Source organism: Salmo trutta, chromosome 5 (genome assembly GCF_901001165.1).
Source record: "Salmo trutta chromosome 5, fSalTru1.1, whole genome shotgun sequence".
In the NCBI taxonomy this organism is placed as follows: domain Eukaryota; kingdom Metazoa; phylum Chordata; class Actinopteri; order Salmoniformes; family Salmonidae; genus Salmo; species Salmo trutta.
In genome coordinates, this window is record NC_042961.1 from 10551370 (window position 1) to 10573332 (window position 21963).

A 21963-nucleotide genomic window follows, 5' to 3' on the forward strand; every position below is an offset into this window, starting at 1 on the left:
TGTGGCAGCTGACGGCATTTACGTTCGTGCTCGTTGAAAACTGACATGTTTGCCGTCTACCTTGTACCACGTGAACGCGGCATTTGTATGGCCCCCATTTGTTTGAACGAATCTTTTTCAAGGTGTAAACTCGCTTAACTACTGCATTGTATTGATGCAATTGTGTTCATCACTCATGTCATCACTTCAAGGAAATAATTTACCCCTGGGCGGCTTTTAATTATATTCTAATACAATGGAGCTTCAGAATTGAGTCGCAACTACTGAAAATCACTAGTGGGTGACATGTACATCTACAAACCATGAAACACAAATCCTCCATTGACTGGGTTTGCTCAGACGTTCGGCTGCGCTTGCGCAGTTGTGTAAATACAGGTTTGTGGAATGAGTAGAGACTGAGGAAGTGTATGCTACGTGAGTGTTCCGATTAGTCCTGAATAGCGTTTCTTTCCTCTTCAAATGAACAATGGCAACACCTGAGCTCCGGACTGAGTTGGTTAAGTATTTGGAAAGTCTGAATATCCAGACGGTCTGCGTAGACCATCCACCGGTAAGAACCAATAACGTTAGTTTAGCTAACGTTAGCTAGCTTGCTAAGGTGGTCCAGTGAGTTGTTTAATATTTCAATGCACTGGATTGGAGAACAAATGCACATCCCCACCATCACTCCTAGAATAAGATTTTAGCCGTGCATTGTTTTGCTATTTTTGAAAATAATTGACACTTACTGGGCTTTATTTTGTGTTCCCTTTAACAACCACAACTAGGTGTCGCAAGCCATGTTCATTTTAGTACTGGTGCTTATTCGATGTGTAGAACGTTACAGGTAGAAAATGTGACAATTATCCCGCATGCGACTTTTAATAGACGTATCATATGTTCTCTTATACTATTCTTCAGTGAATTGTTCCTTCTGATTTTTGGTAGGATTGTATTTAATTTCAGTAGTCGCCTCTCCAGTGCTGATCTGTTACCAGTCTAGGTGAAAGCAGTAGGATAGATGCCTACTAGAAATTGTACTTGTCCAGATCTTCCATTTCAGAGTAGATGAAACGAGAGGGAGACATCAGATACCAAAGTAACATGTCCTCTAACTTGCTGTGATAATTTTTTCTCCCTTAGGTATTCACTGTGGAAGAAATGATGCCTCACCTGCAAGACCTCAGTGGAGCAGTTACTAAGAACCTCTTCCTGAAAGACAAGAAGAAGAAGGGCCTGTGGCTAGTCTCTGTCCGCCATGACCGTCCGGTCAACCTCAATGACCTGGCTAAGAAGCTAGGCTTGGGTAGCGGCAACCTCCGCTTTGCTGAGGAGGCAGCCATGTTGGAGAAACTGAAGGTGGGCCAAGGCTGTGCCACTGCCCTGGCACTCTTCTGTGATAAGGACCAGAGCGTAAAGTTTGTCCTGGACAGCGACCTGGTCAACGGAGGCCACGAGCGAGTTTACTTCCATCCCATGACCAATGCTGTCTCTATGGGAATAAAGCCAGAGGATCTCTTGAAGTTTTTAAAGGAGACAGGACATGAACCAGTTCTACAGAGCTTTGACTAGTAAATACCTTGAAATTAACATGCATACTATCCTGTCAGACTGTGCTTTGGCTTGGTACAATGATTTATTTACCTTTGTGCCTTTACTTTGGGTTATCAAGAAATTTCCATTATTGTAAAAAAAATAAAACATTTGGGACAGAATAATGGATGAAGAGCCCTTGTTTTCTATGGGCAAGAGACCAGTAGATAGTTGGTTATATGTACATGGTTGAAAGACAGTGTCATAGTGATTTACGGTGTTTGCATTGTATCTCCCTCTGCGAGATCTAGTCATTTACACTGTTTTGATACTAAACACTGCAGTGTAATAAAGGAGATGATGGAACTCCACTCATATCATCTGGGATTATACACTATCTATGCACATCCTTAACTTAGGTGCTGTTCTAATAAACAACACCTGTAAAGAACAGGAAGGTCTGCACACTGTATATGCTCCCAATCCACCGCCCTGACAAAGATCCGGTTTGGAGCGAAACATTTTCAGTAAAGCAGAATAAACAGTGCAGGCCTATTCCCCTTAAAGTGTCATATATAATATTTAAAGGGACATTACATTAATCTGTCTGTAGAAATCATGACATACTTTCATCCAACTTCAGTTGGTGATTAGATTACAAATTATTCATCAGACGAAGAATAGATGACACTTGACAGTTACAGTCCTTTATGAGATGAAGACTTGGCGCTGTGGGCAGTGAAGATGAAATGACACACAGGAGTCTTCTGGAATTTTCATTACATCAAATAGATTTATGTAAAAGTGGAGAAGGAAATGGACACTAGGTCATCATCACAGACACAGTAATCTGACAGCACTGTACACATACACAGCTGTGCCATTCAGCTCACACAACCTTTATCTTGATTGGATTGGCTGTCAATCAAACAGATGGCATGGCTTCCTGCGATAGTCATTTTGGCATTTCAGAGGAACACAACTTAAAACATAGTCCATTCTGATTGGGAGGAAAGCGTGTTGATTGATTGCTCCATGCAGAATGTGGTTGACCTTGTTGTTCTGTGTCCACATGCAGTTTTATTTCCTGTGCATATTGCTGAAAGTAGATGTCAGCTGTTCCACAGAAGAAAGATGTTGCATGTGCATGCTCATTTACAAAGAGTATCATTAACATCAAATGGCAGACTGCAAAAGTCCAGCTGATTCAAAGTCACACAGAGGACAATGTGGAGTCCCCAGGGTCTAGTTTAAGCTCACCCATTTGGCTTTGCGTGAACATTGGCACCAAGTGTAGGTCCGTGTAGAGTGAACGTTAGCAGTCTGTCACCATAGCAGTTAGCCTAGTCGTTAGAGCGTTGGACTAGTAACCGAAAGGTTGCATGATCAAATCCCCGAGCTGACAAGGTAAAAATCTGTCCTTCTGCCCCTGAACAAGGCAGTTAACCCACTATTCCTAGGCCGTCATTGAAAATAAGAAATTGTTCTTAACTGACTTGCCTAGTTAAATAAAGGTACAAATTTGCCAGAAAGTCAGTTTTAGAAAAACAATTGTCACCACATACAGGTAACTGCCAAAATAAAGGACAAACTTGAGTAAATGAGGGTTCTGGCAGCACTGTTATGGTTTAGATCCTCTCAACCCCTTAGATGGCAAGGTAAACACCAATATATACACATCTATTCTGAGGATCACCTTCAACCGATGGTGAAGATTTTCTATCCTGATGGGAGTGGTCTCTTCCAGGACGACAATGGGCAAGGTAGTTTTGCATGGCCCGGTGCTCCCATTGGTCCTTAAGTGAAATCTACACCCACCCGGGGCACCGGGCCATGCGAAACAAACGGGCCCAATGTCCCTCCACAGGGCACGATTGGTCACTGAATGGTCTGATGAGCATGAAAACGATGTAAAACCATATGTCATGGCCGTCTCAGTCACCAGCTCTCAACCCAATTGAACACTTATGGGTGATTCTGGAGCGGCGCCTGAGACAGCGTTTTCCACCACCATCAACAAAACACAAAATGATAGAATTTCTGATGGAAGAATGGTGTTGCATCCCTCTAATAGAGTTCCAGACACTTGTAGAATCTATGCCAAGGCGTATTGAAGCTGTTCTGGGTGGCTCGTGGTGGCCCAACGCCCTATTAAGACACTTTGTTGGCGTTTCTTTTATTTTGGCAGTTACCTGTATGTCTTAAAGGGAAATTTCAACATGTTTCTACTTCATATTCATCACCTCCAGCACCACCCCAACATCAACATATGTAAAAAAAAGGTGCATTTATGTTTTGCAGTAAAAAATATATTTTCCAATGACATCAACCAATTAGTAAGCAATACCTACTCATAATTGGTTCAAAATCACACCATGCACAACAATGATGTAATTGGAAACATATCTTCCTCTATATTTTACTACAAAACATAGAAACGCTGCATTTTCTCATATGTTGTTGTTGGGATGGTTGCTGGAGATGATGAATATGAAATTGAACATTTTAGAAATTTCCCTTTATGAGTTTTGTTTCCTTGATTCAAGGAAAAAAAGAGGACGTTTACTTTTCTCTATTGAAGCATTCTTGAAATTGATTTAAATGTTGTTGTTTTTTACACGCTTTTCTCACTGAAGACCATCTCAGTAGACCAACTTTTAAAGGCTTCAAAGTCAAACAGACAGCTTGAAGGTCACTGTCCTCTGAGTTGGAGGCAGACAGAGTGAAGAGAAGAAGAGAAGGGGACAGAAAAATGTTAGAGGCAGAAATGACAGAGAAGAAGATGAACATGTAGATATGGACGCACAGGAAAGCAGTCTACATGCATCGACAGTCAGGGTAAGGGGAGGGGTTTCAGCTGCGCGACACCAAAGCCATGCAGTACTGCAGATAGATAAGCTCGCAAAGGGACCACAACCTCGTATAGAGCCACCGGTGCTTTTTCCTGAATACCAACAGAAAAAAGTGAAGTAAAGCCAGCTATGGACACACACAGTATCACTGAGGAGCAGGGAGGACAGGAGGGAGGAGGTGCATGTAGGTGTAGCAGGACAGACAGGTCCTCCTGTTATTAGGGGTTGGGCACAAAAATGGGCAAAGCGTGTTCCACCAGACGCCATGCAGACGGTCCATTCATGTGCCCTTTACCGGGTGGCACAAGCCAGGCCGGGGACGACGACGACACACCAGCGTAGCATAAGCAAGCATGTCCAGGATGGGACATCTGTTACACCACTTTGGGTTACCATGGAGGCCCCCCCCCCCCCATCTCCCTGTTGGACTTGGAGAGCAGCACTCACCACTTGAGCTCATCAATAATGTTTAGGAGCTTTGATGCTCCCCAGTTCCGCTTTTTGACTTTCTGCGCTCTTGTAACACTTCCACATCTGCAGAACAAAAGCATGTTACATTCCATCTGAATAAAGGCTGCAGTTAATGGTTTATACACACAAGATAAATACGATAAAACTATTTCAAAATGGTAAATACATAACGAAGAAGAAATAAATACATCTAAACTACCAACGACATCACTACTCCTACTACTGGTGCATAAAGGAGTGCTTTCTGCCCTTGAATATAACTTCATATGGTTCATAATATATGTTTGTACAAGGTGTACCCAGTCAGTCTACAATAATACATAACCTAAAATTAGTTATTGTGCTATTGGAATTTGTATTGTGGCCGTGAGCATTCTCACGACACCTTACCCAGATCCAATACCACGACAACCAAGAGTAGAAGAACCTTCATTCACAAAATAATCTGACAATCACATTCGTCTCACTTGCAAATTTCTCTCACCACTAACACTAGCAAGGCAACATTCTCTCTACAACTTACATTTCCTCTCAAATCATTTAGTGAATGACGTTTCTTCCAAAACCATCCCTTAACCCCAATTGAGAAGGATTTGTTCAGAAAATTCAATGGAACAGAAAAAAACGTGTCATATGCACAAAACACAAACACACCAAAGAAAAAGACAAAACCATTTTGATCACAACAATCAAAATGAGAGGTCCAGAACAAACCAAGACAGAATAAAGCCATGCAGTTCAGTGAATATGCATTGAGGTCGATACAGTCGACTGGTAATGAAATGCGACACAGTACTTTAGAGAGGACAGGATTCCCCCACATACCAAACACCCAATAAGAAAAAAAGGGAAACAGAATCTATTATCTCACATTAATAGATGAGAAACTGGTTTCCTGTTAAAGATAGTAGCTCTTTCCTCTGAAGGGCTAGATTTCTTAATGACTCCATAAAGAGAGCTTATTGGCAGCTAATGTGTTCCTCAGACAGCCTATCATGGGACATGTTCTACAAGTCTCATAACGTTAATATTAAACAGAGCTCCATTCTAACTCTGGAGGACCTCTGACATGGAGATTAATAAAAAAAGATGAACTGAATGTCCAAATGATAGTTAATGTAGCTTTGCAACATGTTTTCTGAAGATGCATTTGTGATTGATAAATAAATGGTAAATGCTGATTAAAATAACAAGAACAACTATTCATGTCCCCCATAATGCAGTCATGTAATAGCTTTAAAATGTGAGCCAAACAAGAGGTTTGATTAATGAATATTGAAGCAAAGACATCCAGAGAACCCCACTTCCACAAGACAAAGGGATAGACCAAACCAGAGGTGAGGAATTGTGATTTACAAATCAGCCATGAAAACATGAAAGCTCAACAGAAACATAGCATGATAGTGCTTTGATAAAGCATGCAGAGTTCCTTCTTTCTCCCCCACCATCACTGGTCCTTATGCAGGTCCCAGATCAGTAGCTGACCAGGGCGCCACACATTCAGACACAGCCATACTCATACCACAACGATTGTTGGTCCTCTGGGCTAAGGGGTTGGGATGGGGATTGGTCAGCATCGAGCACACGATTGGTGTCAATTACCTCCTGTTCCCCATTCTGATCAGGTGGGCAGGGCTTTTGACCATTTGGTTGGTTCTGGGCGGTTTGAACAGAGTTGGGCTGGGGGTGGGTTTTGCCTGGGGGGCCGCTGATGTTACTGACCAGGGAGGTGTTGAGGGAGAGGAAGGTATGGCTCTTGGCCCCTGTGAAGGTTGGCTCGCTGAAGATGGAGTCCATAAACACTGACTCTACTGTGAAGGACTTTCCAAAGAAGGACTCCAGGCTGGAGAGATCAGTTTCCTTACTATTGGGGGGTTGCTGACTGCCCGTGCAGGGCATACTGACTGACTTGGGCACGAGGGCTGGGGCTAGGGGGATGGACTGGTGATTGGGGTGTTGTGAGGGGGTACTGGTTGGGGGGTACTCACTGGGCGTGGTGGAGGCGCGAGGCGAGGCCTTTGAGGAGGGTGAGTGGTCCACAGACACGGGCTGCCGGGCGTCTTTGGACAGCAGGTCGTGTATGCTGGTCCGACGCGTGGAGCCCTCAGCTGTGGAGATGACGCTGCTGGCCCGGGGCAGCGTGGAGAAGGAGGTGGAAGAGATGTCCAGACGCTCAGACACAGACATGGCTTTACTCTGGGAGGAGAGGACGACCCGGGGCTGGACCGTGCCCTTCACACGCGTACTCTCTGCCTTCCGTAGACTGGGACGACCTGGTTGGCCACCCCTTGCGGGGCGGCCGTCTGAGTGCACTGGCGCTGCCTTCCCACTGGCTGAGCGCAGGATGCCCCGCCCCTTAGTGCCGGTGCAGGAGGTGGAGCCTCGCTCAGCCCGGTCCCTCTGCACATGCTCAGTGCCTCCAGAGAGGCGGGGAGACTCAACGGTCAGATTCTCTTGGCTGCCAGACTGGAGATGGAGAGGAGACATTCAAGTTTCCATACCATGACATTACCTGGCCTTTATAGCAGACTTGATTGGTGAAATAACTTCTACTTGTTTCTTATCATAGCACATCTGAAGCCTATGAATAAAACAGTACTCCTATCCCAAAATTGTATAGTACAGTGTTGTAATCTAGTGTTGCTGTGTGTTCCAGGCTGTCACCTCTGCAGGGTCGGTGCTCTCCTCTAGGAACTGCTGTAGAGAGACCACTTCACTGGTGCTGCCCGAGGAGTTGCTCTTCTTCCTGGCCTGGGCGGCCTGGGGGTCCAGGGACCTCCGCAGCAGCATGGGGCTCTGGTGAGAGGAACGGGACAGGGGGTGCTGGACAGGGCTGCTCCCGCTGGACCACTCCTCCTGGTCCAGACTGAGACTGAACTCCCCACTACTCTCACTGTGGGGCCTGCTGAGGTTTCCGTTCAACGTGCCTGAAGAGAAGCAGTACTGTAGGTGAGTTCTGTTCTAACGGCGTATGACTAACTCAAGTACTAACATTAGAGTATCACCCCAAGGTGATGACAGGCTCTGGATATAAAGCATCGCTCAGGAACATAGCTCTGGAACCTGCTTTTTTGTGACACAGCAAATAAATACAAAATATGCTAAACCTAGTCTTGGACCCTTCCAGAACATACCTCAGACTAAGAGAAGAAGCAATTCCGAAGAGTTGTATTCTCATTTTTTCCTTCTGTTTCTTATTGTTTGAATCTATTGCGTGTGTGAATCAACAACGGTATACAGGAGCGTGGGAGAGAGGGGGGTGACTGTACCTTTGGTCTGGAGTGGAGAGAAGTGGGAGTTATTATTGCCATTACTACTGATGGTCTTGATACTATGGAGACTGGAGGGTCTGGAGGCTGGATAGGGAGACGAGTGCACACAGTTTGAGAGAGCACGTCACACAGGGCAGCAGATGGTGCATGCAGGCAGGAAGGGTGGCACGGTGCCATGCTACTCCAACAACATGCCCGATCACACAAAGGGAGTGGGGAGGGAGGGGCACACATACTTGAAGGGAAGAATCATTCAAGAGGAAGGATCTATATTAAAACCTGATTGGAGGAAAGGAGCCTTGTGAATGACCCAGAGGCCAACAGGGGAGGGAGAGGAGGATTATACTAGAGGACAGGTGTGTGAGATGCAAACTGATAGTGTTGTTGCTGTTATTAGTGGTCTTCGGGATGGTTCAGGATGGTTCAGATTTGGGAAAGTGATGTCAGCAGGTATGAGGCCGGTAATCATTTATAGTGGTAGCGATCTTGAGTAAAGTGGTACTTTTAGTGGTCTTAGACAGACGTGTGACTTCCAACAGATGCTACAGGGGACTCTGCACATAGTGGATGGGTCGAGAACAGAGGGTGAGAGCCTGAGCACTGTTAAAGACCTGCAGGCCTGGCACATTCAACACACATAACTGCCTGGGTTAACCTGTTCCCACAGATATTAGACACTACACTGGGCTACAGCAGTGCAGTTCACTAATACTGAGCTACTGCTAGTTACGCTCACTTTAGGAAATACTGCATGGTCCTAGACTATCTTCCATTATATTAGTTAACTCACAAACATTCCAGAACATTAATGTAACAGAGTGTAAGTGAAACAGACTGTCCTTGTGAAATTCATGCAATTAAAAAAAACAAGTATAATTACTGTATTACACAATGTTCATGTCAGTGGGAGGACATTTTAGCTAGCCAAGAGTGAACAGGAAATAGAGATAACTTGTGTGTGTGTGTTATATGTGTGTGTGAGTGGGGATATGGAGTAAGCAGAAAACCTGATCTACCAGCTAATAGAGGCAGGCAGCTTTAGACCATTTGTTAGGTGGAGTTTACGGTTAATGATAACATTTTGGCAGAATCCCTTTCTAATGGTAGCAAACTGAAATGCCGAGATATGGGCCAAGCTTCTAGCTAACGTTAGTGGGCTATCTTTACATCATAGTGGCACAACATTTACACTTACTGTAGGGCTTTTTAAAACAGGGACTTTTTTGGGGGCCATTTGATATTTCATTCCAGTATTAAACTGGTGTTAATCCCTGTGGTATATAATAGTAATGGGAGTTTCTGTCCTTAAGGTCAACAGTTATTTTACCTTGTCCTTTGACCTCAATGGGGTCGTCTGAGGATGCTGGGACATCTTCACAGGAAGCGTTGTCTGGAAGAAAGACAAAGAGATGAGGAAATATGAGTTATGATTGGCGGGATGGAGAGACTACAGGAGAATAGGGCTTATGAGGGAAGCAAAGTCTGCGTCAGCCAATCAGTAAGCCAATCTTCTGAAAGCTAGAGTATGAAAAAAATGAAATTAATGACTTGCTTCTGAAACACACAAAGATCGGCAGATCTTTCTACTACAGTAAATACACAGGTTAAGAGCATTGGGCCAGTAACCGAAAGGACGCTGGTTTGAATCCCCGAGCCAGCAAGGTGGACAAATTTGCCGTTCTGCCCCAGAGCAAGGCAGTTAACCCCCAACAACAACTGCTCCCCAGGGGCCGATGACCTGGACGTCGTTTAAGGCAGCCTCCCGCACCTCTCTGATTCAGAGGGTTAAATGCAGAAGACACATTTTGGTTGAATGCATTCAGTTGTGCAACTGACTAGGTATCCCCTTTCCCTAGACGATAGTTCAGATCACCACACAGAGGAAGGGGGGATAGACTAGTGGTCCTGTAGTCTCTACCTTTGATCTTCAGGCTCCTCTTGGCCCTGCTGCCTGAAGGTAGGGTGAGGGTGGCGTAGTTGATAGCGTTGGTGGAGTAGGCCATGGAACCCAGCTCTTTCATTCGCCGGGTACTGCTGCCCCCGTTGGTCTCGACGGGCCCCTCCAGGTTCTCTGTGCTGCCTGCCCACTGACCCCCCGCCAGGGCCATGGTCTGTAGCAAGTCGTTCATAGCTGGGTTGGAGATGAAGATCAATTAGCCGATACCTCCTACCCTTATGTGGTGGGCTGACTGGCCCCAGAGGGAGGGCACAGGGAACAGCGCTAGGCTAAGCATGCAGTGGCTGCTAAGAGTCAGAGCAGCAGCATTCAGAGATGTGACACAGTCAGTGTCGGCAAGCCCATGTTGGCAAGGCATGCAAAAGAGCTGAAATGCAGCCAAACTGAAAAAAGACTCAATAAAAATAGCAGAGAGAGTGACAGATAAAAGAGAAGACAGGGAATGACAGAGAAAATGAGAGAAAGAAAGAAAGAAAAAACAAGATAGAGAAAGAGAGAAAAAGATAAAGAAATCAATGGAAGGCTCCATTTCAATTCCTACATGGTGGCTGAGAGAGAGAGAGAGAGAGAGAGAGAGAGAGAGCGCGCAGTGTGGTTCTGCCAAGCCATGCCTGCATCAGCACTGTAGTGAGAGGGGTGAGACGGGCTGCACTCACACCACAGGCTGAGATATATAGATGGGGCCAGAGTCACACAGTGCAGGCCACACACATCCACAGACCACACCATACAGTACGGTACAGTAGAGAAAAGTGGACTGGCACACAATTCCTCGTGACTGCACTGTCACACACATATACATGGACTAGACCTCGACTAAAAAGAATCTACAGCTCATCTACAGATATCACAACACTACAGCGATATCTGTGAACCCTACAGTTCACAGAACACCTCTATCCTCTACAATCACACTAACTCACATCCGTGTCCTTCATCACTGAAGAGAGTGTTAGTTTGTTCTAATATCAACATATGTTAGTTCTTGTATGTCATTACTTTGACTGTACACAAATCTAACCCAAACACAACAACATGTGTTAAGATAGATGCAGCTACTATTAGGGATACAGTAGTGTTTGAGTTTTGTATTCCTAGAATGGAAGGAAAGAAACCAGCTAGAAGCTATGAGAGGAGACTAGGTGATGGAGGGAGGCAGGCGCAGGCCAGAGGAGGTGGAGCGATGGGGGGAGGTGGTAGGACGCTGGGCGGGCTATTGGAGGTCTTACACATGGACCGGCGGTAGATGGCCTTCTCTTTGTCTTTCTCCTTCGATCTGGTCCTCATAAAGGGCAACCTTTTCAGAGCTGTCAGTTTACAGCCAAAGCAGAGAGGGGAGAAACAGAAAGACCAGGGGAGATGGAGAGGAACAGAAAGGAGGGAAAAACAGATGGATGTTAATGCTGAGAACCAGGGGGAGAAAACCAGGGGGAGAGAACCAGGGGGAGAGAACCAGGGTAGTGCCCTGAAGACCCAACTGGGACCGAAAACAAACACACAGAGTTACACAAGTGAAAACGCTTACATGCAAATGAGCACACACACACTAACACTCACTGTTCAAACAAATTCATACACAAAACACCAGCTCAGTGGGATGGCTGTGAAGAGGGTTGTCACATAGAAGGCATCAGGCTGCCAACAGACACCACACACACACACACACACACACACACACCACAGACACACCCACACACACACACCACACACCCACACCCACACCCACACACACACAGTGATGTTTATTAAAGGGTGCAATTAGGAGGTAAAACGATGAGACAAGGGGAGTGGCACTGCAGTGAAAGGAGTATTCACAGAGAAACAGAAGATTCTGGGACACTGACTATACAGAGACACCATTTTAGATTTCCAGCTCCAGTCTGCATTTCACAGAAATAAAGAAGCGGAACTTCAGTCTTTTTTTTTTAGACATATCTCATATTGTTTGTTACTTGAACATTATTTATTAGAGCTATTCAAAGACAAATCAAATAGTTGCATAAAAGGTTGTCTTTAGTATAGTTGAAGACAAAAAATGTGTTAATAGCTGGTGCATTGAGGTGACCCATAATGCATTGCACCTTTTAATAGGTATGGACATTGACTGAAGGATGAGTCATGACACGTTGACATGATCTGAGTGAGAGGACAGCTCGACTACAAGCCGCGCCCAGCCCTCCCCTCTTAGCATACCATTAGAGGAACCCTGGTTACCCTGGTTACCCTGCACATGGGAATGCTGCACTCTCTGAGAGTCTCTCTTCCCTTTTGCACAGAAAGAGAAAAACAAGCATTGCAAGCATTAGGTCCACACAACCAACCACCACACAGCAACAAGCATCTACTGTCCTGGAGTCTCCAGCCCGGCATACCTCACCATCTGCAACTGATCCCTGCTCATTCTTCATTTCCTGAATCTGACCCTGCGCTCATTCTTCATTTCCTGAATCTGACCCTGCGCTCATTCTTCATTTCCTGAATCTGACCCTGCTCATTCTTCATTTCCTGAATCTGACCCTGCTCGTTCTTCATTTCCTGAATCTGACCCTGCGCTCATTCTTCATTTCCTGAATCTGACCCTGCTCATTCTTCATTTCCTGAATCTGACCCTGCGCTCATTCTTCATTTCCTGAATCTGACCCTGCTCATTCTTCATTTCCTGAATCTGACCCTGCTCTTTCTTCATTTCCTGAATCTGACCCTGCTCGTTCTTCATTTCCTGAATCTGACCCTGCTCTTTCTTCATTTCCTGAATCTGACCCTGCTCGTTCTTCATTTCCTGAATCTGACCCTGCTCGTTCTTCATTTCCTGAATCTGACCCTGCTCGTTCTTCATTTCCTGAATCTGACCCTGCTCGTTCTTCATTTCCTGAATCTGACCCTGCTCGTTCTTCATTTCCTGAATCTGACCCTGCTCGTTCTTCATTTCCTGAATCTGACCCTGCTCGTTCTTCATTTCCTGAATCTGACCCTGCTCTTTCTTCATTTCCTGAATCTGACCCTGCGCTCATTCTTCATTTCCTGAATCTGACCCTGCGCTCATTCTTCATTTCCTGAATCTGACCCTGCGCTCATTCTTCATTTCCTGAATCTGACCCTGCGCTCATTCTTCATTTCCTGAATCTGACCCTGCGCTCATTCTTCATTTCCTGAATCTGACCCTGCGCTCATTCTTCATTTCCTGAATCTGACCCTGCGCTCATTCTTCATTTCCTGAATCTGACCCTGCTCATTCTTCATTTCCTGAATCTGACCCTGCTCATTCTTCATTTCCTGAATCTGACCCTGCTCATTCTTCATTTCCTGAATCTGACCCTGCTCGTTCTTCATTTCCTGAATCTGACCCTGCTCATTCTTCATTTCCTGAATCTGACCCTGCGCTCATTCTTCATTTCCTGAATCTGACCCTGCTCATTCTTCATTTCCTGAATCTGACCCTGCTCATTCTTCATTTCCTGAATCTGACCCTGCTCATTCTTCATTTCCTGAATCTGACCCTGCTCATTCTTCATTTCCTGAATCTGACCCTGCGCTCATTCTTCATTTCCTGAATCTGACCCGGCCCATTCTTCATTTCCTGAATCTGACCCTGCTCATTCTTCATTTCCTGAATCTGACCCTGCTCATTCTTAATTTCCTGAATCTGACCCGGCTCATTCTTCATTTCCTGAATCTGACCCGGCTCATTCTTCATTTCCTGAATCTGACCCTGCTCATTCTTCATTTCCTGAATCTGACCCTGCTCGTTCTTCATTTCCTGAATCTGACCCTGCTCATTCTTCATTTCCTGAATCTGACCCTGCTCATTCTTCAATTCCTGAATCTGACCCTGCTCATTCTTCATTTCCTGAATCTGACCCTGCTCATTCTTCATTTCCTGAATCTGACCCTGCTCATTCTTCATTTCCTGAATCTGACCCTGCTCATTCTTCATTTCCTGAATCTGACCCTGCGCTCATTCTTCATTTCCTGAATCTGACCCTGCGCTCATTCTTCATTTCCTGAATCTGACCCTGCGCTCATTCTTCATTTCCTGAATCTGACCCTGCGCTCATTCTTCATTTCCTGAATCTGACCCTGCGCTCATTCTTCATTTCCTGAATCTGACCCTGCGCTCATTCTTCATTTCCTGAATCTGACCCTGCGCTCATTCTTCATTTCCTGAATCTGACCCTGCGCTCATTCTTCATTTCCTGAATCTGACCCTGCGCTCATTCTTCATTTCCTGAATCTGACCCTGCTCATTCTTCATTTCCTGAATCTGACCCTGCTCATTCTTCATTTCCTGAATCTGACCCGGCTCATTCTTAATTTCCTGAATCTGACCCGGCTCATTCTTCATTTCCTGAATCTGACCCGGCTCATTCTTCATTTCCTGAATCTGACCCTGCTCATTCTTCATTTCCTGAAACTGACCCTGCTCATTCTTCATTTCCTGAATCTGACCCTGCTCATTCTTCATTTCCTGAATCTGACCCTGCTCATTCTTCATTTCCTGAATCTGACCCTGCTCATTCTTCATTTCCTGAATCTGACCCTGCTCATTCTTCATTTCCTGAACCTGAATCTGACCCTCTCATGTTCTAGTGACAGAGTGTACTTTCCTGTCTGACCCAGTGTCCTTTGGTCTCTGTGTGGATCATATTTCCTGTGCCTGCCTTTCCTGTGTCCAACCCTGCATGTATTTATTAATACAATACGTGCTCTGCTTCCTGGGTCTTTTAGCTAACATGTGATCTAGTCCTTCTTCCTGTGTGTCAGTCCCTCTGGTCAGTTGTACTGAGAGAGGAAGACCTAGTCCTAGACTGCCTGGTCAGGTTTTTTAAAGGTCTATTGCTTCCTTCTATTGTGTTCATTTTACTGTAAAGTATATTGATGTGTTTTAATTGCACTTCAAATAAGGCTGGATTTGATCTGTTCAGTAGGGAGTATTCCATGCAGGCCTGAGAGTGTGTCTACTCACTGCTGCTCCTCTTGTGTGTCAGTGTGTCGTCCAGGGAGTTGGAGCCAGAGCCTATGGAGGAGGAGTCCTGGCTGTCCAGAGGAAGCCCCAGGAAGCCCTCGCTGGACTCGGAGCGTGTGGGAGTCAGCGTCAGGGAACGCATCCGCTCCCGACTCCTCGGCTTGATCAGCTTCTTCATCTTCAGGGTGATCCAATTCCCCCGTCTGACACGAGAGAGGGGAGGGGAGAGATGAGGGAGGGAGAGGGAAAGGGGAGGGAGAGATGAGGGAGGGAGAGGGAAAGGAGAGAGATGGGGAGGAGGGGTTTGTTATTTGACTCTGGCTAGTGTTCAGTAGGAAGGGAAAGGGGGGGAAATGTTTTGAAATGAAGGGAATGCATTTCGTTTGTTTTCCCATTTCATGCCTATTGAACCAGGGGTTGTCCAGCATCTGGGGTGTTCTTGTAAACCACAGCATACCAATTCCCCAGAGACAGCCATCATTTACAGCTATGATGATGTTGGTTAGGCATAAATATGAACCAGAGCTGCCTGGTTAGGTAGAAATTTCAACCATATGCAGAGGTTGGTTAAGTTCAGACGTAAACCATCTGCATTTAGTCAGGCACGGAAATGAATCAGAACGGAATGGTTAGGTATAGTGCAGTCAATTAGGTACTAGAATGAACCCTAACCAGACGACTGCAGCAATCGACTGCAGTTCTACATTTCATTTTCATGTGGGGGATGTCTGCTTTGTCTCAGCCAGCTGTTTACTATGACAGATAGTATACAGATATCTATGGACATGATGTAGTGCAGCATTCCTGAGTCTGGCCACAGCACCAACCACAGTGACAGCAGTGAGTGGATCCCTCCTAGCTACTGACCTCCGTGGAGGTGAGGGGTCGTAGAACTTATACTGATCCATGATCTTCTCCTCCAGCTTCTCCTTCTGTCTCCTCAATTCGTTCAGCTTGTCTCTGTGAAGGAGGGAAAGACCAGTTAGTGTCAGGTACAAATGACATCTAGACCAGTTAGGGTCAGGGACACATGACATCTAGACCAGTTAGGATCAGGGACAAATGACATCTAGACCAGTTAGGATCAGGGACAAATGACATCTAGACCAGTTAGGGTCAGGGACACATGACATCTAGACCAGTTAGGGTCAAGGACAAATGACATGTAGACCAGTTAGGGTCAAGGACAAATGACATCTAGACCAGTTAGGGTCAGGGACAAATGACATCTAGACCAGTTAGGGTCAGGGACAAATGCCATCTAGACCAGCTATGTTCAGGGACAAATGCCATCTAGACCAGTTAGGATCAGGGACAAATGCCATCTAGACCAGTTAGGGTCAGGGACAAATGCCATCTAGACCAGTTAGGGTCAGGGACAAATGCCATCTAGACCAGTTAGGGTCAGGGACAAATGCCATCTAGACCAGTTAGGGTCAGGGACAAATGCCATCTAGACCAGTTAGGGTCAGGGACAAATGCCATCTAGACCAGTTAGGGTCAGGGACACATGACATCTAGACCAGTTAGGATCAGGGACAAATGACATCTAGACCAGTTATGGTCAGGGACAAATGACATCTAGACCAGTTAGGGTCAGGGACAAATGACATCTAGACCAGTTAGGATCAGGGACAAATGACATCTAGACCAGTTAGGGTCAGGGACAAATGACATCTAGACCAGTTAGGGTCAGGGACACATGACATCTAGACCAGTTAGGGTCAGGGACACATGACATCTAGACCAGTTAGGGTCAGGGACAAATTACATCTAGACCAGTTAGGATCAGGGACACATGACATCTAGACCAGTTAGGGTCAGGGACAAATGACATCTAGACCAGTTAGGGTCAGGGACAAATGATATCTAGACCAGTTAGGATCAGGGACACATGACATCTAGACCAGTTAGGGTCAGGGACAAATGACATCTAGACCAGTTAGGGTCAGGGACAAATGACATCTAGCTACATAGCCAAGAAACAGACATTTCTCCTGTTGACATGTTTGACACCGGTTACAGGCTTGCAAAATGTAATAGTGGGGTCATCGCTCACATGTACTGTCTCTGTTCTACGTGGAACAGGTCCTTGCTCTCCATGGTCTGTTCTAGCAGGGTGCGGTTCTGCAGCATCAGGGTCTGGATCTGGTCCAGCAGGTGGCGGTTCTCCTCCTCCAGGTTCCCCTTCAACTGACTCAGCAACTAGGGAGAGAGAATCAACCTTTTTTACCTACATTTTCAAAGGAAATGCTTATTAAGCAAGTTTCCACATTTCTTTTCCATGGTTGTATGTATTACTGCAGGTGGGCTGTGCCTTTTGCAGTGTGTGAATAGTTGTCTGACACTCTTTAAGCCTCATAGAGCACAGTGTTGAGAAACCAGTTGTGTATCCCCAGGCACAACTACTCAATCAGCCTTCCTTTCCAACAGACAGATGTCAGACAAACGCTCATGTCTGGACAGTGGCCCAATATCAGCTATGAACACTTCCATAACATGGGGGCATATTTACCAAGAGTTTCCTGTGATAGAGTTGGGAAATATGTGGCACATGCAAATTCCAATCTAGTCGGTCTGTGGGAAGGGGGTGCAGATATTGTAGTTCCTCACACTGGTTGGTGAGAGGGAGGTAGAGAAGTGGGGTTGAGGGGTATGTAACCGTACCTCACACTGGTTGGTGAGAGGGAGGTAGAGAAGTGGGGTTGAGGGGAATGTAACCGTACCTCACACTGGTTGGTGAGAGGGAGGTAGAGAAGTGGGGTTGAGGGGTATGTAACCGTACCTCACACTGGTTGGTGAGAGGGAGGTAGAGAAGTGGGGTTGAGGGGTATGTAACCGTACCTCACACTGGTTGGTGAGAGGGAGGTAGAGAAGTGGGGTTGAGGGGTATGTAACCGTACCTCACACTGGTTGGTGAGAGGGAGGTAGAGAAGTGGGGTTGAGGGGTATGTAACCGTACCTCACACTGGTTGGTGAGAGGGAGGTAGAGAAGTGGGGCTGAGGGGTATGTAACCGTACCTCACACTGGTTGGTGAGAGGGTTGTAGAGAAGTGGGGTTGAGGGGTATGTAACCGTACCTCACACTGGTTGGTGAGAGGGAGGTAGAGAAGTGGGGTTGAGGGATATGTAACCGTACCTCACACTGGTTGGTGAGAGGGAGGTAGAGAAGTGGGGTTGAGGGGTATGTAACCGTACCTCACACTGGTTGGTGAGAGGGAGGTAGAGAAGTGGGGTTGAGGGAGGTAGAGAAGTGGGGTTGAGGGGTATGTAACCGTACCTCACACTGGTTGGTGAGAGGGAGGTAGAGAAGTGGGGTTGAGGGGTATGTAACCGTACCTCACACTGGTTGGTGAGAGGGAGGTAGAGAAGTGGGGTTGAGGGGTATGTAACCGTACCTCACACTGGTTGGTGAGAGGGAGGTAGAGAAGTGGGGTTGAGGGGTATGTAACCGTACCTCACACTGGTTGGTGAGAGGGAGGTAGAGAAGTGGGGTTGAGGGGTATGTAACCGTACCTCACACTGGTTGGTGAGAGGGAGGTAGAGAAGTGGGGTTGAGGGGTATGTAACCGTACCTCACACTGGTTGGTGAGAGGGAGGTAGAGAAGTGGGGTTGAGGGGTATGTAACCGTACCTCACACTGGTTGGTGAGAGGGAGGTAGAGAAGTGGGGCTGAGGGGTATGTAACCGTACCTCACACTGGTTGGTGAGAGGGAGGTAGAGAAGTGGGGTTGAGGGGTATGTAACCGTACCTCACACTGGTTGGTGAGAGGGAGGTAGAGAAGTGGGGTTGAGGGGTATGTAACCGTACCTCACACTGGTTGGTGAGAGGGAGGTAGAGAAGTGGGGTTGAGGGGTATGTAACCGTACCTCACACTGGTTGGTGAGAGGGAGGTCGAGAAGTGGGGTTGAGGGGTATGTAACCGTACCTCACACTGGTTGGTGAGAGGGAGGTAGAGAAGTGGGGTTGAGGGGTATGTAACCGTACCTCACACTGGTTGGTGAGAGGGAGGTAGAGAAGTGGGGTTGAGGGGTATGTAACCGTACCTCACACTGGTTGGTGAGAGGGAGGTAGAGAAGTGGGGCTGAGGGGTATGTAACCGTACCTCACACTGGTTGGTGAGAGGGAGGTAGAGAAGTGGGGTTGAGGGGTATGTAACCGTACCTCACACTGGTTGGTGAGAGGGAGGGAGAGAAGTGGGGTTGAGGGGTATGTAACCGTACCTCACACTGGTTGGTGAGAGGGAGGTAGAGAAGTGGGGTTGAGGGGTATGTAACCGTACCTCACACTGGTTGGTGAGAGGGAGGTAGAGAAGTGGGGCTGAGGGGTATGTAACCGTACCTCACACTGGTTGGTGAGAGGGAGGTAGAGAAGTGGGGTTGAGGGGTATGTAACCGTACCTCACACTGGTTGGTGAGAGGGAGGTAGAGAAGTGGGGTTGAGGGGTATGTAACCGTACCTCACACTGGTTGGTGAGAGGGAGGTAGAGAAGTGGGGCTGAGGGGTATGTAACCGTACCTCACACTGGTTGGTGAGAGGGAGGTAGAGAAGTGGGGTTGAGGGGTATGTAACCGTACCTCACACTGGTTGGTGAGAGGGAGGTAGAGAAGTGGGGTTGAGGGGTATGTAACCGTACCTCACACTGGTTGGTGAGAGGGAGGTAGAGAAGTGGGGTTGAGGGGTATGTAACCGTACCTCACACTGGTTAGTGAGCTTGGTGGAGGTGATGTCCAGCTGCTGGTACTGCTCTTTGAGTTTGGAGAACTCTGCCTCCATGCGGGTCTGTTCCAGCTTGGCACCGTTCATCTGGCTCTTCAGGTTCTTATGGTCGACCTGCAGGCCCTCATTATCCTTCACCAGCTGACGATGTGCCATGTTCAGCCTACACACAGAAACATCAGAACGGGTTTCAAACAGCACATTCTTTACTCATAGCCCCTGGTACAGGTCAAACCATGGCTTGAGGGAGAGACCTTTATGAGAGAAGGGGAAAATTCACTAATTGACAAGGAAAATAACAGCTAAATGGTTAGTTCTCTAATTATAACCAACCACTTAAAATGTCTGCATACTGCCACTCAAAACATACACTTTCTTTTCCCTCGCTCTCAAAAAATCTTGTTGTACAGGTTTCTCTGCAGCTGGATTGACAGTTTAGGGATGTTCCCTTGCACCCCAAAGTAAACCTCAGGGCACACCCCCCTCCCCCTCGGTTCATTATACATAAAGTATTCAGTTTAACCTTTCATTCTCCTCCTTCAGTTTGTGGTAGTCTGCAGCCGTGGCCTCGTGGCTCTTGTTCTCAGACAGCATCTTCTCCTGCTCTGCCTTCAGCTGTTTCTCCAGCTCCTCCAGCTGATCCTTCTGCCTCAGTAGCTGGTTATACCTGTAAATACAGTACTACCTGTTAGTGAACAGCAGCTGGTTATACCTGTAAATACAGTACTACCTGTTAGTGAACAGCAGCTGGTTATACCTGTAAATACAGTACTACCTGTTAGTGAACAGCAGCTGGTTATACCTGTAAATACAGTACTACCTGTTAGTGAACAGCAGCTGGTTATACCTGTAAATACAGTACTACCTGTTAGTGAACAGCAGCTGGTTATACCTGTAAATACAGTACTACCTGTTAGTGAACAGCAGCTGGTTATACCTGTAAATACAGTACTACCTGTTAGTGAACAGCAGCTGTGTGTTTACACGCGTCTCTGACTTGAGTGCTGTGCAATGGTAGATTGGAGGTGAATTCATAATAAGACTGTCGTGCACGTGTGTGTTTGGCCGTGAGTGTGGTTAAGTGTGTGATGGTAGGCCAGCTGTGCTGCAGTAGGCATTAAGCACATAACAGTGCCAGTAGAAAGCCCACCTGTCCTCCAGGTTTCTGTGCTGTGACTCTAGGCTCTTGTGGGCACTCTTCAGGCCTCCATGTTTGCCGATGAGGCCCTCGTACTCGGAGGCCTGTCTCTCATGCAGGGCAGCCAGTTTCTCATGGTCCCTTAGCAGCATCTCATAGGTGGACCTCAGGTCTTCCCTGTCCCTCACCGCCCCCTCCTTCTCGTTCTCCGTACTGGACTGCTGTGTCGCCAGTTGGGCATTCTGGGCCATGAGAGCGCCACTCTGGGAGTTCAGCGTTGAGTTCTCAACCTAGGGGAGGGAAACAAGGCTTCTGATTGGACGATCTGAGCAGTCTGAACTCAATCGGAAATGCCCTTAACTATAACTGTTTTTTCAAGGGTTTTGTCATGTCCTGCTAGGAATAGCAATGGATTAGATTAACTGATTATGTGAAAACCAGGGTAAGATCCCACAAAATAATTTGAATAGACGCAGGTGTCACTTCTGAACAACAGGGGGCACTGTGTACACAGCCAGCCTGTCCCTCCAGTCCACTCTGATGGTTGAGACTTTGCATGTCCTTGTCTGATTTGGATAGACATCAGTGGTCAAATGTTTTTTTGCCAGTACAAATCACAAGCACAGACATGTTCAAAGTTGTAATTAGTTTTGGCTTGCAGCAGAAAGCAAGATTTTGTTGATCCGCTGCCATAAAATATATCAAAATAGATGTTGTGGAGCAAAGCTCAATGAGAAAGGAATTATCTCTAGCCACGGGGCAGAGTGGAGGGAAGAGACACGCTTGGGGAGAGTTTAAACTACAATACAGGCTATAGATGCAGTGTAGACAAGGCCAGAAAATAGAGTTCAGGGCACAGCAGTGAGGGAGCAACAGAGGGAACCAGGGCTGACCTGGAGTTTGGCGTTCTGGGTCTGTAAGGTGGTGTTGTTCTCCTGTAGAGATGCAGTCTGTCTCTGCAGAGCCAGAATCTGGGCCTGCAGGTTACTGCTCTGGGTCTCTAGCTGCTTCAGGTTGGTATGCAGGGCCTGCTTCTCTGCCTGGAGGGTGGCGTTCTGGAGATGGTAGACAGACAGAC

At 46.7% G+C, this 21963-nt stretch overlaps 2 protein-coding genes across 7 annotated transcripts in view; one reads left to right on the forward strand and one right to left on the reverse strand.

The window, feature by feature from the left end:
- The first annotated feature begins 352 nt into the window (after positions 1-352).
- prorsd1 (prolyl-tRNA synthetase domain containing 1) lies at positions 353-1960 on the forward strand. The gene is made up of 2 exons (XM_029752496.1): positions 353-550; positions 1123-1960. The coding sequence occupies exons 1-2, from the start codon at positions 467-469 to the stop codon at positions 1549-1551; spliced, it is 513 nt and encodes a 170-aa protein (XP_029608356.1). The 5' UTR covers positions 353-466; the 3' UTR covers positions 1552-1960.
- A 1731-nt stretch (positions 1961-3691) lies between these two features.
- ccdc88ab (coiled-coil domain containing 88Ab) overlaps positions 3692-21963 on the reverse strand; it is a 95852-nt gene continuing 77580 nt past the window's right edge. Inside the window, exons 20-35 of one of the 6 annotated variants that reach the window (XM_029752499.1) lie at positions 21779-21940; positions 20898-21175; positions 20271-20414; positions 19724-19910; positions 17087-17232; positions 15895-15987; positions 15028-15230; positions 12258-12329; positions 11294-11371; positions 10026-10238; positions 9435-9497; positions 8105-8191; positions 7500-7762; positions 6824-7301; positions 4812-4898; positions 3692-4214 (exon numbers count right to left, since the gene is read on the reverse strand). In XM_029752499.1, coding sequence (XP_029608359.1) covers positions 4834-4898; positions 6824-7301; positions 7500-7762; positions 8105-8191; positions 9435-9497; positions 10026-10238; positions 11294-11371; positions 12258-12329; positions 15028-15230; positions 15895-15987; positions 17087-17232; positions 19724-19910; positions 20271-20414; positions 20898-21175; positions 21779-21940 — 2532 coding nt within the window. In that variant the 3' untranslated portion in view covers positions 3692-4214; positions 4812-4833. Of the gene's footprint in view, positions 4899-6823; positions 7302-7499; positions 7763-8104; positions 8192-9434; positions 9498-10025; positions 10239-11293; positions 11372-12257; positions 12330-15027; positions 15231-15894; positions 15988-17086; positions 17233-19723; positions 19911-20270; positions 20415-20897; positions 21176-21778; positions 21941-21963 lie in introns of all 6 variants that reach the window. The other 5 variants (XM_029752498.1, XM_029752501.1, XM_029752502.1 and 2 more) reach the window with 5 other exon arrangements.

Coding starts and splice junctions, on each gene's coding strand:
- prorsd1 (XM_029752496.1), top strand. CDS start 467: ATGGCAACACCTGAGCTCCGGACTGAGTTGGTTAAGTATTTGGAAAGT. Junction 551..1,122: donor TCTGCGTAGACCATCCACCG/GTAAGAACCAAT, acceptor TTTCTCCCTTAG/GTATTCACTGTGGAAGAAAT.